The sequence below is a fragment of the Panicum hallii genome, chromosome 2, assembly GCF_002211085.1.
Source record: "Panicum hallii strain FIL2 chromosome 2, PHallii_v3.1, whole genome shotgun sequence".
Lineage (NCBI taxonomy): Eukaryota > Viridiplantae > Streptophyta > Magnoliopsida > Poales > Poaceae > Panicum > Panicum hallii.
In genome coordinates, this window is record NC_038043.1 from 51695217 (window position 1) to 51710510 (window position 15294).

The window sequence follows — 15294 nt, forward strand, 5'->3', positions numbered from 1 at the left end:
AATATGAATGGGGTACTATCTTTCTTGATAAACTCCCTTCTAAGATGGCTACTGGGCATTGTGCAATGTTCATTGAGTTTAAACTTTGGTTGACTATGGTGATATAACTAAATATTGAACTTGTTGCATGAATATGAATGGATAAATCAAGCTCGTTGAGGTTAGACACTCCTTGTATTTAGTATCTGCAATAAACTGGTGCATGGTAGCTTCTACCCCCTCTATCGTAAATCCATGGTGCTTTAGGCTTCTACTTGGGCATAATACAATTCCAAGTAGAATGATACTTGATTTTTTCCTATAATACACGTGCCTTCTACTTTGACTTCCATCCATGTTAATATTAAGGGCAGTTCCACATTTGACCAATACCAAAGAAACTTTTGATCTAGTATGTGTGTTCATAGATATCGGTAGGAGGCTAGATTTTATTATGCTTGGATGCCTTTTGTGCGAAGACCTTCTCTACCCATCACCAAAGTACTTTTGTTACAACTACGGAGCCAGCGTAGTACTTTTAGCTATCTTCTCAATCGTAGCAACAAAAACCAAAAGGTACATGTCTGAACATAGGGAGCAGGTATGGTAAATGGTCTAAAAAAATAGCCTAGAAATTTTAAAAATCGGGTTCAAAATACGGTGAGCTCATATTTTACATATTTTTAGCTAAGGAATAATGATGATTAAGAGATGAGACCGATTCTGAAAGGAGTATTAGGATCAATGATCCATTACCAAGTAATACATGTCAATGTCATGATAGATAAACATACCTTTTGTTTTTACAAGTTTTTCCATAAAACAAGATCACATTGGGTTGCAGGTCATGTGAAAGAATGGCTTGCTACATATAGACACTTGGGCTCAAGAGAAGTTAGTCCCTTCGTAAAAAAAGAATGCAACTTTTAAATATCAAGGAGTCAAATAATTTCAAATTTAACTAAATTTATATAAAATAATATTAATATTTATGTTACAACTTAAAGTCTGTTTGGACGTGCTAAAGTTTAGTGCTAAACTTTAACAACTATTAGCATTTATTTTTTTAAAGTTTTTAAGTCTTGGCTAAAGTTTAGTCCACCCTATTAGCACTCCCGTTTGGATATGCTAGTGCTAAAGTTTAACATATTTGAATATTAGCACATGGAACCATCCCCTATTATTGATCAAAAGATTTTTAAAAAAATGAATGTCTATAAACACGCGGCCTTAAAATCAATAAGTTTACCGTCGAGGCAAAACCGTTTCAGACCAAAGGATCACGGCAGTCAAAGCCGCTAGACACTGACCTGTGGTCCCACACGGAGGGACACGTCACCGATCCAGGGGCTCCCGCTTGGCGCGCGTTTTCCGACGCGGAACCGCCCAAACGAAACGAAACGAAACGAAAACCCTCGCGCGCCCCGCCCCTCCACCGCCTCCCGCAGCTTCCGGATCGCGGACCCCGCTCAGCCCGCCCACCGCGCGCATCCGCCGTCCGCTCGTTCGCATCCGACGGCTGCCAGGCCAAGATCCGCGTGATCGCCTCCCATTGGCTGCCGTCCCGGCCCCGGGCCCCTATATATCCCTCCCCCGGCGCCCGACGCCTCCCCCTCATCTCCCGTCTCGCGACTCGCACACAAGCCTACGGTCCCGTTCCCCCGCCGCCGCCTCGTTTCGCCGTTTCGCTGTGGTCGTCGGGTGGTAGCGAGAAGAGATGGCGGGCCGTGGCAAGGCGATCGGCGCGGGCGCGGCGAAGAAGGCGACGTCAAGGAGCTCCAAGGCTGGGCTCCAGTTCCCCGTCGGCAGGATCGCCAGGTTCCTCAAGGCCGGCAAGTACGCCGAGAGGGTTGGTGCCGGCGCCCCCGTCTACCTCGCCGCCGTCCTCGAGTACCTCGCCGCTGAGGTTCGTGCCCCGCCTCGTTTCCCCTCTGATTTCGCATCGGGTTCGGTCTGTTGGTTCCTCGATCTGGTTGCCTCGTCCTTTTAGATGCACTCGTAAGTCGTACGGCAGTTCCTAGATCTGAATCGAGCGACCTCCTTGATTAGCTGCCTTGGAATTTGACAATGCCGGGGAAGTTTCTTCTCCCGGTTAATTGCTTGAATGAAACCTCCTGTTATTCTGAAATTAATCAACTAATTGTTAGGTGGAGTAGTGATGATTCGTTATGTTTGTAGAAATTTGAGGCATACCCATCTTATTGATGCTTGTCCTGTAGCATGCTGTCTTGTCTGTGCAAAAAATCCCCAACCATTGGTATGAGCTGGACCTGACATCACTGTTCGTTCCCCCCAATCCGCCAGGTCCTGGAGCTTGCGGGTAACGCTGCTCGTGACAACAAGAAGACTCGTATCGTGCCGCGCCACATCCAGCTGGCGGTCCGCAACGACGAGGAGCTGACGAAGCTGCTCGGCGGCGCAACCATCGCGAGTGGCGGCGTGATGCCCAACATCCACCAGCACCTGCTCCCCAAGAAGGCCGCCTCGTCCAAGGCCTCCAGCCACGACGACGACGACTGAGGAATTCGGGCGCCGCCGGGATTCGACCGCCGTTTTGTTGCTGGTTTCGTAGGAGTAGCAGTCTGTTGTCGTGGTGATACCCTTGAGAGCTAGATGCGGGGATTGGGCAAGTAGGAAGAAAAGGTTGCGATAGGTTCTTGGCTGGTTGGCTATGTTCTTTGAATGGGATGTGAATACGGCAAAGTTTTTGGGTTTTGAAACTCAGGGATGTAAGCCAGATGATGTTTAAATTTATCGATGAAGAAATGGGAAGAAGGTGAAACTTCGATCAAACTGTATTGCCACTTCGCACTTGCTTTCTTGTCGTGGTTATTTAGCCGGTCGAATTGATTTCACTTGATATGTGAACTGAATCCTGCATCGGCGAAGTTGCTAGACCATTCTTTGGCGAGATTGCCAACGCTCAAAGATAATGTGCTGACGTGTTTGTATTCGACTTTACACATTGGAGCGGAGCCCGTATCAGTATCTAAAGCAGCATACGTTGGCAAAATGAAAGGAGTCATACCTATCCCAAACTTAAATGGTTATACATACATACATTAACTAAACTAAGATTCTGTTTGAATCTAAGTGCTAATTGATAAAAGTGCTAAATTTAGCACTAGTCCATCCAAACAAACAGATATGCTAATGATGAGCTAAATTTTAGCTTAGCTAAGACTCAAGAGCAACTCACTTCGTTGCCCCTCGCCGTGGATTCATCCTTGCAACCCTAGCAGCTAGCCATGGCCAGGAGAGGGAAGGCAATCGGCTCGGGCGCCGCCAAGAAGGCGACGCCGAGGAGCTCCCAGGACGGGTTCCATTTCCCCGTCGGCAGGATCGCCATGTTCCTCAAGTCCGACAAGTATGCAGAGCGCGTCGGCGTCGGCGCCCCCGTCTACCTCGCCGCCGTACTCGAGTACCTCGCTGCTGAGGTAAGAGGAGACTTGGAATTTTACTGTTGAAGTCTTCGAATTGGTTTTTGTAGAAAGAGATTAGATCAACCGTGCTTGTATTGATCTCTTGAGCTCATGCTTATACATGTACAACAGAGGTTTGGATAAGGCCTAGCTAATCCCTGGTCTATCGGCGAGAGCGCTGTGGAGCCGCGGCTCGTGTGCGACGTGCGCGGCAAGTGCGGAACGCGTCGTGGGCGCGCACCGTTCGGTGCCCTGGATTCCTAGTGAAACCGTTCTCACCCCCGCCCCCCCCCCCCCTCCCCAGTCTCGGCCGTCGGCTCGCTGACGCAGAGGCTGGTACGGAAGTCGTTGAACATGATCGTAGGTAGGCCTTTGGTGAAGACGTCGGCGAACTGCTGGGCACTCGGAATCTGCAGAACACGAAGCTCACCGAGCGCGACCTTCTCACGTATAAAGTGGATGTCGAGCTCAATGTGCTTTGTGCGCTTGTGATGAATCGGGTTCCGCGACATGTAGACGCTGGAGACGTTGTCGCAGTAGGCGATTGTGGCCTTGGGCAGATGGCAGTGAAGCTCGCCGAGGAGTTGCCGAAGCCACGTGCACTCAGCCACCACATTCGCGACGCCTCTGTACTCGGCCTCGGCGCTCGACCTGGACACCGTGGTTTGTCCTTTGGAGGACCACGAGATCAGGAAGTTACCAAGGAAGACGTAGAAGCCTGATGTCGAACGGCGAGTGTCCGGGCAGCCTGCCCAATTGGTGTCGCTGTAGGCCGTCAAAGTGGGCGTTTCGGCGGTGTGCAGCTAGCTGTAGCCCGTATGTAGTCGTGCCCTTGATGTAGCGTAGGATCCGTTTCAGCATTGCGGCGTGTGTATCCCGTGGCGCGTGCATGTGCAAGCATACTTGTTGCACGGCATAGGCGATGTCCGGCCGAGTTAGCGTTAGGTACTGTAACGCGCCGGCCATGCTGCGGTACCAGGTTGGATCTTGGAGAAGCTTGCCGTTGCTGTCGGAGACCTTTGGCTTGGTGTCAGCCGGTGTGCTCACCGACTTGCAGTTGGCCATGCATGCGTGCACGAGGACGTCTTCGGTGTACTTGGCTTGAGAGAGGAAGAAGCCGTCAGCTGTCCGTTTTACTTCGATGCCGAGGAAGTACTGCACAGGACCCATGTCCTTGATGGCGAACGTCGATTTGAGGCGTGCGATGATGTGTTGGAGCAGGTCTTCCGGTGTTGAAGCCGATAAGATCATGTCGTCGACGTAGAGTAAGAGGTACGCCATGCCTCCGGCGTGGCATAGAACGAAGAGCGACGAGTCGGCGCGGGACTGCACAAAGCCAATGCTGGTGACGTGCTCAATGAAGCGTGTGAACCAGGCGCGGGGTGCTTGACGTAGTCCGTAGAGGGATCTCGATAGGAGGCAAACGTCGTTCGGCCGGTCGGGATCCTCAAAGCCCTTGTGCTGTTGGCACAGGACGCGTTCTTGAAGGTTGCCGTGGAGGAATGCATTGGACACGTCGAGCTGGTGCGCAGGCCATTGCTTGGAGACGATCAACATCAGGACGGTTCTGATGGTCGCGGGCTTGACGACCGGCGAGAAGGTTTCGCCAAAGTCGACGCCTGGCCGTTGGTTGAACCCGCGAACCACCCACCGCGCCTTGTACTTGTCGAGGGAGCCGTCGGAGTTCAGCTTCGTTTTGAAGACCCATTTGCTTGTGATCATCCGAGCGCCAGTTGGCCGAGGGACCCACGTCCATGTGCGGTTGGCCTGGAGAGCGGTGAACTCCTGCTCCATGGCGAGGCGCCAGTTTGGGTCCTTGAGCGCGGCACGTACTGATAATGGTGTTGGTGAGAGTGACGACGTCGTGACGGTGAGGGCGTACTTAGGGTTGGGCTTGCTAATCCCTGCACGCGATCAAGTCAGCAAGTGGTACGGTGTCGCGGTGGTGCTTCTGGCGCAACAGCTGGTTGCGGATCAGGTGCGTTGCTTGGCGCGGTAGGCGAAGTCGGGGCATGGACATCGGCCGAGGGCGGCTCGTGGACCGGCGACGTTGCTGTAGGCGAGGGGTGGTCGGCAGTTGCCGTCGTGGTGGTCGTGGCAGGCGCCGGGTATGCTGCTGGCGGGGTGACGTCGTGCGGCATGTGGACGACCATGGTGTCATCGCTGTCGGGTGGACGCCGAGCGGAGGAGTGAGGAGGCCTTGCGGCGTCGCGGAAGGGGAACCGGTGCTCGACGAAGACGACGTGGTGCGACATGAACACGCGACGGGAGTGGATGTCGTAGCACCTGTAGCCGAGGTGGTCAGGTGGGTAGCCGATGAAGACGCAAGCCAGGGACCTCGGGCTGAGCTTGTGCGGTGAAATCGAGGCGACGTTGGGGTAGCACAAGCAGCCGAAGACGCGTAGGTCCTCGTAGTTCGGTGGCGTACCGAGGAGGAGCTGGTGCGGCGTCGTCGTGCCCGTGGATCTGCATGGCCGCCTGTTCAGCAGGTAGGTTGCCGTCTGGAGCGCCAAGGCCCGGAACGACAAGGGAGCTGCACTGTGAATGAGCATGGTGCGCACGCAATCGTTAAGCGTCCGAAGGACATGCTCGGCCTTCCCATTTGTTGCGACGTATACGGACACGATAGACGGAGGACGGAGCCTTGATCCGTGAGCATGTTGCGCAAGGCATGAAAGTCAAATTCCTTGCTGTTGTCCGTTTGAATCGCGAGAACAGGGAGGTTGAATTGTGTGCGAGTGTAGGTGAGAAAGGAACGGATAGTGGGGAACACCTCAGACTTTTGGCGAATGGGAATGTCCAAACATAATGTGTATATTCATCAAGAAAAACAACATAATAGTTGTATCCTGAATTGCTGTAAATCGGAGACGTCCAAACATCGGCGTGTATAAGTTGGAAAGGGAAAAAGGATTCGGTTGTAGAAGGGTAAAAGGGGAGTCTCACATGTTTGCGGACTTTGCAAGAGTGGCATACATGTGGGGCTGACTTATTACACTGAAAATCAAATGAGTTTAAGACCTTAGACAAGGAACTAGAGCCGGGATGCTCTAGGCGCTGGTGCCACAACTCCACGGACGCCGAGGACGAAGCTGTGAGAGCGTGGTGAAGTGGCAGCCGCAGAGGATAGAGGTCTCCCGGAGAATCTCATCGGAGCTTCACTGTTTGTGTTGGAAGGTCCTTGATGGAGAAACCATGCGGGTCAAACTCAATGGAAATATTATTATCACGAGTAAGTTTCTTAACAGAAATGAGATTTATTATCAGCGGTGGTGAGACAAGGACGTTACTAAGATGAAGGGGAGAAGACAATGTAGGAATTTTGGCCGCAGCTGTATGCGTGACAGGCAGTTGTGCGCCATTTCCAACAGTGATGCAAGTAGAGAAGGGGAGGGTGCGTGGATTGGCGAGTATACCAGAGCTTGACGACATGTGCATGGTGGCTCCGGTGTCGAGGTACCAATCGGCAGCGCTCGGCGACGTAGTGGCGACGCCGGCGGTCTGAAGGTCCCTGTAGAGCGCGCTGTGATCCCAGGCGTCGGAATTTGAATGCTCCGGCAGCGCAGGAAGCTGGGGCAGGTGCTGGGCTGTCGTGGCTTGTTGGGCCTGAAACGGAGGACGAGGGCCCAGTACTCCGGCGCCAGGAGGCCGGAAGGACACCTGCCAGGCCTGAACGAGGCCTGTCCAGGGGTTGACGCCCGCTGGCCACGAGGAGGTGGGGCGCGATTGGGGGGCGCTGCCGCCGCCGCCGCCGTTTTTTGCCGCGCTTCTTGTTCTTTCCTTTGTAGCGCTGGTTGGAGCTGCTGTCGCTGGAGCCGGACTGGTTCCCGTGGCCGGCGTAGAGGGCGTGGCCGGCCTCCACCTTGTTGTCATGTTGCAGCTGGAGCTCCTCGAGGAGGAGGTAAAAGCGAGCGCTCATGAAGGTGTGCGGCGGGAACTTGGAGGTGATGACGGGCTTGACGTGGCGATACTTCGGGTTGAGGTCGCGGAGGAGATTGAGCACTTGGCTCGGCTCGGACACCGGCTAGCCGACATCGCGGAGGTTGTCGGCGAGCTGCTTGAGGCGGGAGGTGTACTGGGTCATGCTCATGTCGCCTTGGTAGATGGTGCGGAACTCGGCCTCGAAGTAGACCGCGCGCTGCAGCTCGTTGTCGCGGAAGATGCCCTTGATGTCGGTCCAGGCGGTGTAGGTGGAGGCGTGCGGTTTGTAGACGACGTCGAAGACGTTCTTGGCGTTCGTGGTGTGGATCCAATTGACCACACAGTGGTCAATCATGGGCCACTCCGCGTCGCGTTGGGCCATCGGCGGCGGCGCGGTGACGTGAGCCTCGAGACCAAACTTGCCGAGGGCGGGGTCGAAGAAGCATCGCCATTGGCTGTAATTGGTCTCGTCAAAGTCGAGGATGACCGGGACGTGGGAGCGGATGTTGACGGTTTGAAGCAGAGAGGCTGGAGCAGGCAGCGCCGGTTCGTCACCGGAGCTGGAGGAGGAGGAGTGCGCCGGGGAAGCCATGGCGACGAAGGAGCGGCGGAGGAGGGCAGCAGCGAGAGGGTACGGAAGATTAGGATCTGGAGTTAACTGATACCACGTAGAAAGAGATTAGATCAACCTTGCTTGTATTGATCTCTTGAGCTCATACTTATACATGTACAACAGAGATTTGGATAAGGCCTAGCTAATCCCTGGTCTCTCGGCGAGAGCTCAGCGGAGCCGCGGCTCGTGTGCGACGTGCGCGGAACGTGTCGTGGGCGCGCACCGTTCGGTGCCCTGGATTCCTAGTGAAGCCGTTCTCCAACAGTTTTGAATAGTAATAGTTGGTACAAAAAAATTGATAAAAATGCGTGATGAGGTTTCCATTGGGAGGGTTGCAAAATTGGGGCGAAATTCTTTGCAATCAGATCGGAATACATGGGGGTTAAGGGAAATGATTCGAATTTGAGCGGCGGCTGTCGTTTGATTTGCTGATTTCAGCTGAATTAGTGAGAATTTGAACTTATAATTTGGATCTCTCCCCTGTTGCACCCAGGTTCTTGAGCTGGCCGCGAACGCGGCGAGGGACACAAGAAGACCCGCATCGTGCCGTCCGCAACGACGAGGAGCTCTCGCGACTGCTGGGCACGGTGACCATCGCTAGCGGTGGTGTCATGCCCAACATCCACAACCTGCTGCTCCCAAAGAAAGGCCGGCGGTGGCAGCGCCAAGGCCGCGACCGGTGATGAGGACTAGATCCCTGACTGCACTGTCCTTCGGGTGGTGTTTCCTCTTGTGGATGCCGCTGTATCACTTCTGCTTGTGTAGTAGTGCGTTCTAGACTCGCCTAGGTGTTGCCTTCTTGTAGGGAGGTTATATGTGTGTGCATGTACCGATGATAAAAAGTAGTTTACTCTTGTGTTAGCTAAGGATTAGTTCTTTCTGTATTTGTTGCTATGTCTCTATAAAAGGTGCATCATTCCGATGACTCGTTAATCTAATCTTTGTGTTTATCCTCCATTGATTCGGAATGGATTTTGAATTCTTAATCTGTCAACCTGAATTGTTGTAGTGCTGTGCGGTTGTGAAACAAACTTGGTATTCTGAATGCTATCTAATGTCAATCTGAGAGACTGAGTCATGAATTTCAGAAATGCACTGCACATCGGCATTTCATACCTGAAGTGAAGAATTTGGCATGAGGTTTGGCGGCCAGTCGTGAAATTTCCCTCGAGATTTCACTTCCCCCCAGAATTTGAAACAGTGCCATGCGGGAAAGCTGGGAAGACTAGCTGGTACAACATTTTCATGAAAAAACAGCAGTTGAGCAGCTGCGGTAAGTGACACTGTGACAACCGATAGAACACAGCTAGGCTGAATGCTCAGTTCACCCCAACTGCATCTCTCCTTGAAAATACATCCAGAACATCTAGAGGTTACACGAGATAGGGAACAAGACAAATTGAAGAATTATCACAATTCTTGGTTTGAGAGGTATTTGAGGTCCATTCAGCTGTAGCAAGAGCAAGGGTAAATGGACAAACTTGTAACAACTGTCCTCTGTTTTGGTCTGTTTGCGAACTTGTAACATCGGGAACAAAATCATCAGATTCATAAATCTCCGCACTGCATTTCTGTGTTTAGTACAAGTGTATAAGGAACAAAAAGAACAGTATCAGAGTCAACCTACCTCATCATGCATGTTATGCCTGCCCTAAACTAGGTCAGTTTTCTCCCTTTTCCATTGATTCGGCCCATTATGCCTTTGGTTGCACCTTTCAGATGGACGCTATCTCGACCATGAGCACCTTTTTTGCTCGATAGGAGAGTGCAAAACAACCAACTCGGAAGGCCAAGCCGGGTTTGATGACTTGCCAATTTTTTCCAAACAGGAGAAGTGTACAACAAGCCTAGTTTTGCAATTTAATTCTGTTGGTAGAGTGAATGGACAAAACAATGTCGATGTTATCATACCCCCATGGACTTTCATGTGTTTCGTGTCTGTCACTCAATATTGTTTGGAAGGGTCAATGCAGTGCACTTCGAAGGGGGAAAGCGATGGGTTCCTTGATTTGATATACAACTCAGCTAGTCGTCCTCATCAGAACTTGAGCTTGAGCTATCTGCCCTCCGGTCTTGAATTGCAGGGAATAGGTTGCGCCTTGGATCATTGAAAGACGGGTGGGATGTTTGGGGTGGCTGATGGGTCTTTGTTTTCTTTGGAGCTACTTTTGATTCTTCTTTCAACTCTTTGCATACCTTTTCCAGCATTGTGAGGAAATCTCGCACTACCACAAATAACCGTAGGCCTTCATCCTTCCCTGTACTCCCGTGAAAATAATCAACGGTGCTTCGGACCATCGACCGTATTTTCTTCTCTTCCTCTAGCAAGAAAGTAACATCAGTCTGAGTCTGCTCAGTGAAATGCTTAAGTTTGTGATGAAACCCGCTGTCTTCATCCAAACTTTTCATGCTCGTGTTCAGGAATTCTTTGGTTCTTACAAGCTTGTGGCCAAGGCTTGCTACCGACATAGCCAACTGATCTGCATCCAGGATTGCTGCCTTCCTGACATTTTGGAGTTCATCACCTAAATTCGACACCACTTTCAGTCCAAGTTGTTTATAATCATCTTCAGTTTGTTCCTTATTGTCATCAGTAACATTATTGGTGTCCATACTTGATACACTGGCACTCTGCTCTTTTGCAGTCCGTGTAGCGCGAATCCCTTCAGAGCGAATGATTTCTAGAACAACAAAATGCAACAGTGTTGTCTTCCCATCAGTTCCTTTGACATCAGAAAGCTTAAGGAGCGTGTCAAGTTTAAAAGCCTGAGCTCCTCCACGGAACGTGCCAACATTCATCCGATTTCCTGTTTTAAGTACCGCCTCTAGTAGCTTCAAGAAAAGGCGGCTCTTTGTAAGCTCTTGGCATGCCACCTGATCAGGAAATACCACGAAACCTTATGAATAATGATCAATATAAAGGGTAGAAAATTTCAGGGTCTTGTGCAAGTTGTGCATGTTAGCTAACGAAAATTCAAGATCCTATGCTATAGCAGGGAACAGATAATGATAAATACATCAGTCACAATGCTGAAGCAACCAAAAATTTAAAGATTGACAAAATAGTGTGACATATAACCTAGAAGTTTAGAGGTTATTACCTCTAAAGTAGCAAAAGATTGCTTCACGTTTGAAGCTTCCTCTGGAAGATTGGATATGAAAAGTAACGCATCCAGGCGTTGAAAAACATATGGAATGTCAATAATTGCTTTCAGGAATTGCTCCGCAGGACCAAGTTGAGTGAGTTCCCCAGTGTACAGTCGAAGCCTAAGCTCCTCATCGCTACTTGGTATCCACTTCAGTATGGTGTCTATCAAGTCTGTTGGAAGTTCATTTCCTACAAATAAGCAAGGATAGTGGAGGTGTCGATAGAAGATGTCAGGGAAGAATCAAAATTGTTCCATATGAAAAGATTAAACTTTGATATATATGGAAAAGGCGTCAACAACTTAGCTTAGAAAAAAGATTAGTCTCTAATGTTTATGTTCAGGTTTTGAAGGCGCCCATTATTGTCATATGGTAATGTATATTATATCCATTATTACAAGAGAGGTTGTAAACTAGAAGCTAGAGAAATTTAAACATGTACATAAATATGCAATTACAAGATTATGCACTAAGAGTAAATAGCAGAAAGGAAGACCTCTGCATGTAAAAGATCAGTAATGGCAGAATCGATATTACCTTCCTTAACTGCAGTACATACTTCCACTGGTGAAACACTCAGAGCTCTCAAGGATATCGCCAGGTTCTGTCCCTTTTTAGGGTCAAGTATCCTCACGAATTGAGGAACATCCTTTGATGATAAATCTTTTTTGCCATCACTGCCTGTTTTGTCCGTAGAGTTATAACCGAAAAGGGTTTCAATCATCTCCTCGTTGAACCTGCAGACCATTATAGGTAACTGGTGCGATCTTGCAAAGGGGGTTGAGGTAAATAGCTGTAAAGCCATCAAGAAACTTACTGGAATGATCCAGACTTAAGGTGATCCCACACCATAGATTGATTAGCATTTGCTGTTACTTTATCCCAAAAGAAGGGCTTTAGTTTTGTTTTAGCTTCTTGAGAACCTGCGCCATCATCTGCCTTATTGCCTAACTTCTTCATGGGTGGTGGTGGACGCGTTTTTGAACCAGGCAGCGCTGGAGGTGGTGGGCCAGGTGCGCCAGGTGGGCCAGAAGATTTTGGCGGCGGCGGTGGAGGTGCAGCGCTTGGTGGCGGAGGAGCAGCGCTTGGTGGCGGAGGCGCAGCGTTTGGCGAAGGTGCAGCTTTTGGTGGCGGAGGTGCAATGTTTGGAGCAGGTGTTGGTGAGGATTCTGCATGAAGAACTGGCGCAGGTGGTGGTGAGGATTCTGCATGAAGAACTTGAGCAGGTTTTAAAGGTGGCACGGGTCCATGAGAAGTTGATGAAAGAGCCTGTGGAACTGTAGGGGCTGCAGGTGGCACAACTGGTGGAGGCGATGGCTCCGATGCAGGGGCAGAAGAACTAGTAGAAGCAGCCATTGGCTCAACCCAACTATTGTAGACTGTTGGGTGAACATTGGTGTCTGGGACTTCAGATGAGCTTAGTTTGACATTGCCATTTTGGACAGTCTCTGACTTCACTGGCAGTGTTCCCAGCTTGTTGACATCAATTGGATTTCCTTCGGAAGGCATACAAGAAGCAGCTACAAAATAAAGCATGAGAAATCAACACTAGAACACACTGTTACATTACGTTGGTGAAAGTTGGATGGGTGTATTTCGTACCAGATAAATCACTCTGTTTCAGATCCAGAAGTGGTTTATCATCCCTTGCGTTGGATGAAGAGGCCTTGTTTGCACGACACATGCAGCAACATAAGCAGAGAAGAGCTAACAGCGCTATAGCTGATACACACAGACCAACGATAGCAATGGTTGGCATGCCACGGTTGTTCTCCGTTTTGGCCACCGATTCTTTTGTTGGGGGCACTGTCTTTTCTTTTGGTGATGCTCCTAGTGAAGGATCTGTTTGTTCCTCAGGTATTGGTGAGGCAAGCTCAGCTAGAGAAGGCGATGGAGTTGATTTCACATCTGCTGGTGGCGCTGGATCTACCACTGCACCTGGAGGTCCCTGAGCCACATCTCTTCTTATAAAGGCAAGAAGCATTTTTATAAAATCAATAGGCAATTTGTTTGCGCTCTCCTGTGCCAGAACGACAAGTGGCTGCTTGCTTAAGCAGTTCAGCAAAGTTTTCTTAATTTCTGGAGACAATGCTTTGCTAGCGTCTTCAGTTTCAGGAGAGTTGTCCTTAGTATCTTTTCCAGAGACCGTACGGAGAATGTCAAGTACATGGTTGTAATTGAAATGTTTTCTAACGTCTTCGAGAGATCCCTTGTCTAGGCCACATTTGAGCCATATATGTTCCACCTGTATGTAAATTATGTCAATCATGTCAGTGGATGCAAATTAACCAATACGAGATCACAGACATGTAGCCAAATCGACAAAGGTAGCATGGATTACCATAACGTAATTGCTGTTAGAAACTAATGAATATTTATACCCTTAGATTTCAGGTGGACAACACGTCTGTTGCAAAACATTACTAAGTCAATCAAACATCACTACAAAAACTAACAAAACCAAAGTTTTGCTTAGCAACGAAAGTCACAAAATCAAGATAACATTAGCAAACAAAAACACTGGATGACTGGAAGCATAATATTCTACTCAACCAGTGCGGTGATGCGCACTATTAGCACAGTCCAGTTTTCTAAATAAACTCTATATATTTTTTTGTTTGCTATAAAAGTTCAGCTTGCTGACAAGTTTAATCAATGTGAAGTAGACGTTCAACTATAAGTATCAAACGAAAAAGCAATACAATCGGACGACTTTAAAAATCCGCATCAAATTTTCTTATGCATGCATGTCCTAGATCAAGAAAATACGCTCTGTATAAAACATAGGTTCCATCAAGCAACCTCTACACCCTCTGCATTCCTACCAAAAGGACATGTATGCATCACTGTGCCAACATCTCTTGCCGCTGGTGTCTCACTGTTCATGACTGAAACTAAAACATATATATGAACCTAGAAAAGCTCTGCAACATAAACCGAAATATACTTGCCATTTCATCTACTTGTTTGACAAGGAGTGGTGTCAAGGCCGGTGGCGATGAGCCCTGTGCACCAACGAGTAATCCCTCAAATACAAGTGGTCCGATGAGATGAATGGAGATGAGGCACATGCATAAGAGCCATTCTCTCTTGCAGCGCCTCATCTTTCCTGCCTCCTTCTACACCAATGCAACCATACCAATGTAATAGACCTTAGAAATTTCTCGGCATGGATAAAAATTTCTCAGCACCATTGAACCGATTGCTCGAAGAAATCCATCAATTTCACCAAAGAAACAATTTCCAGAATTCCTCCTCCAACAAGGGTTACATGCAAGGAGAATGCAAGAAAGTGGATCCACAGAGAGAAAACTTGTGGAATGGACACCTAGGGATACTGCGGGAAATGAAGATGAGGAGGTTCAGAAAGAGTCACGGAAGCTGGGGGGAATAAGATTTGGGGAGCTCCGCGGCAAACATTGGCATGCAAAGCTGCAATGCCCCCCTAGAATGCAGAGGAAATCCGCAAACGCGGCCAGAGAAAATCCAACAGAGTAAATCTATCAAGAAATAGAAATGCAAATGAGGAACTTGGGGGATGAAAGAAAAAACAACAAAACAGAAAAACAATCCAATCCTAAGAAAATGCAACAATGCCCCCCTAAAACATGCAGGACCAAATCCGCGGCAAAACAAGAAATTTAGCACGCGATCTTGAGCCGGCAGGACGGGCAATCGATTTCTTCCACTCCCCTCTTGTTTTCTCCCTCTTTTCTTGTGGTGCCTCCCCGAAACGGGGGAAGAAGAATGGAAGAGGGAGAGGAGGAAGGGGCGGAGACGTGGAGAGTAATAAAGAAGGGAAGGGTGATCGGAGGTACGGTTATATAGATCATACCAGGCGGCAATTTTTCAAACCATCACCTTGAAATAAAAATAGTCAGCTATAATCGCACGGTCCAATGAGCTCATATGGATAGTCCAATCAGCTCTCGCCACATATAAACCGCTACTTAATTTAAAAAGAGAGAAGTTGGTTGCATCCATACAGAAATGACAAATTTGATGATATTCATTCTACATGCAAATAGATTAAAAACCAAAAATACCTGAATTCTTAAAATAGGATATTAAAAATAAATTTCAATTTCATATAATAGTTCTTACGATAAGATCTTTGAAAAACGATTTTTTTTTTTTTGAAACTAGAACATGTGATTGTAAACAAACACTTAAACAACAATGAACAAGTGATTATTTTCTATTAATAAAAGG

General features: G+C 48.8%; 3 protein-coding genes and 1 pseudogene across 3 annotated transcripts; 2 read left to right on the top strand and 2 right to left on the bottom strand.

Moving 5' to 3' along the window:
* Positions 1-1602: 1602 nt before the first annotated feature.
* Positions 1603-2772, top strand: LOC112881406 (probable histone H2A.1). Its single transcript, XM_025946070.1, has 2 exons — positions 1603-1885; positions 2284-2772. Exons 1-2 carry the CDS (start codon positions 1697-1699, stop codon positions 2497-2499), a joined length of 405 nt encoding a protein of 134 aa, XP_025801855.1. The 5' UTR covers positions 1603-1696; the 3' UTR covers positions 2500-2772.
* Positions 2773-3227: 455 nt separating this feature from the next.
* Positions 3228-8841, top strand: LOC112881407 (annotated as a pseudogene).
* Positions 6452-7345, bottom strand: LOC112881403. Its single transcript, XM_025946067.1, has 2 exons — positions 6818-7345; positions 6452-6581 (listed from the first exon to the last, which is right to left on the bottom strand). Exons 1-2 carry the CDS (start codon positions 7318-7320, stop codon positions 6560-6562), a joined length of 525 nt encoding a protein of 174 aa, XP_025801852.1. The 5' UTR covers positions 7321-7345; the 3' UTR covers positions 6452-6559.
* A 1119-nt stretch (positions 8842-9960) lies between the features above and the next one.
* Positions 9961-14186, bottom strand: LOC112881257 (formin-like protein 11). The gene is made up of 6 exons (XM_025945932.1): positions 14034-14186; positions 12685-13327; positions 11900-12602; positions 11620-11819; positions 11037-11272; positions 9961-10809 (listed from the first exon to the last, which is right to left on the bottom strand). The coding sequence occupies exons 1-6, from the start codon at positions 14184-14186 to the stop codon at positions 9961-9963; spliced, it is 2784 nt and encodes a 927-aa protein (XP_025801717.1).
* Between the last annotated feature and the right edge of the window lie 1108 nt (positions 14187-15294).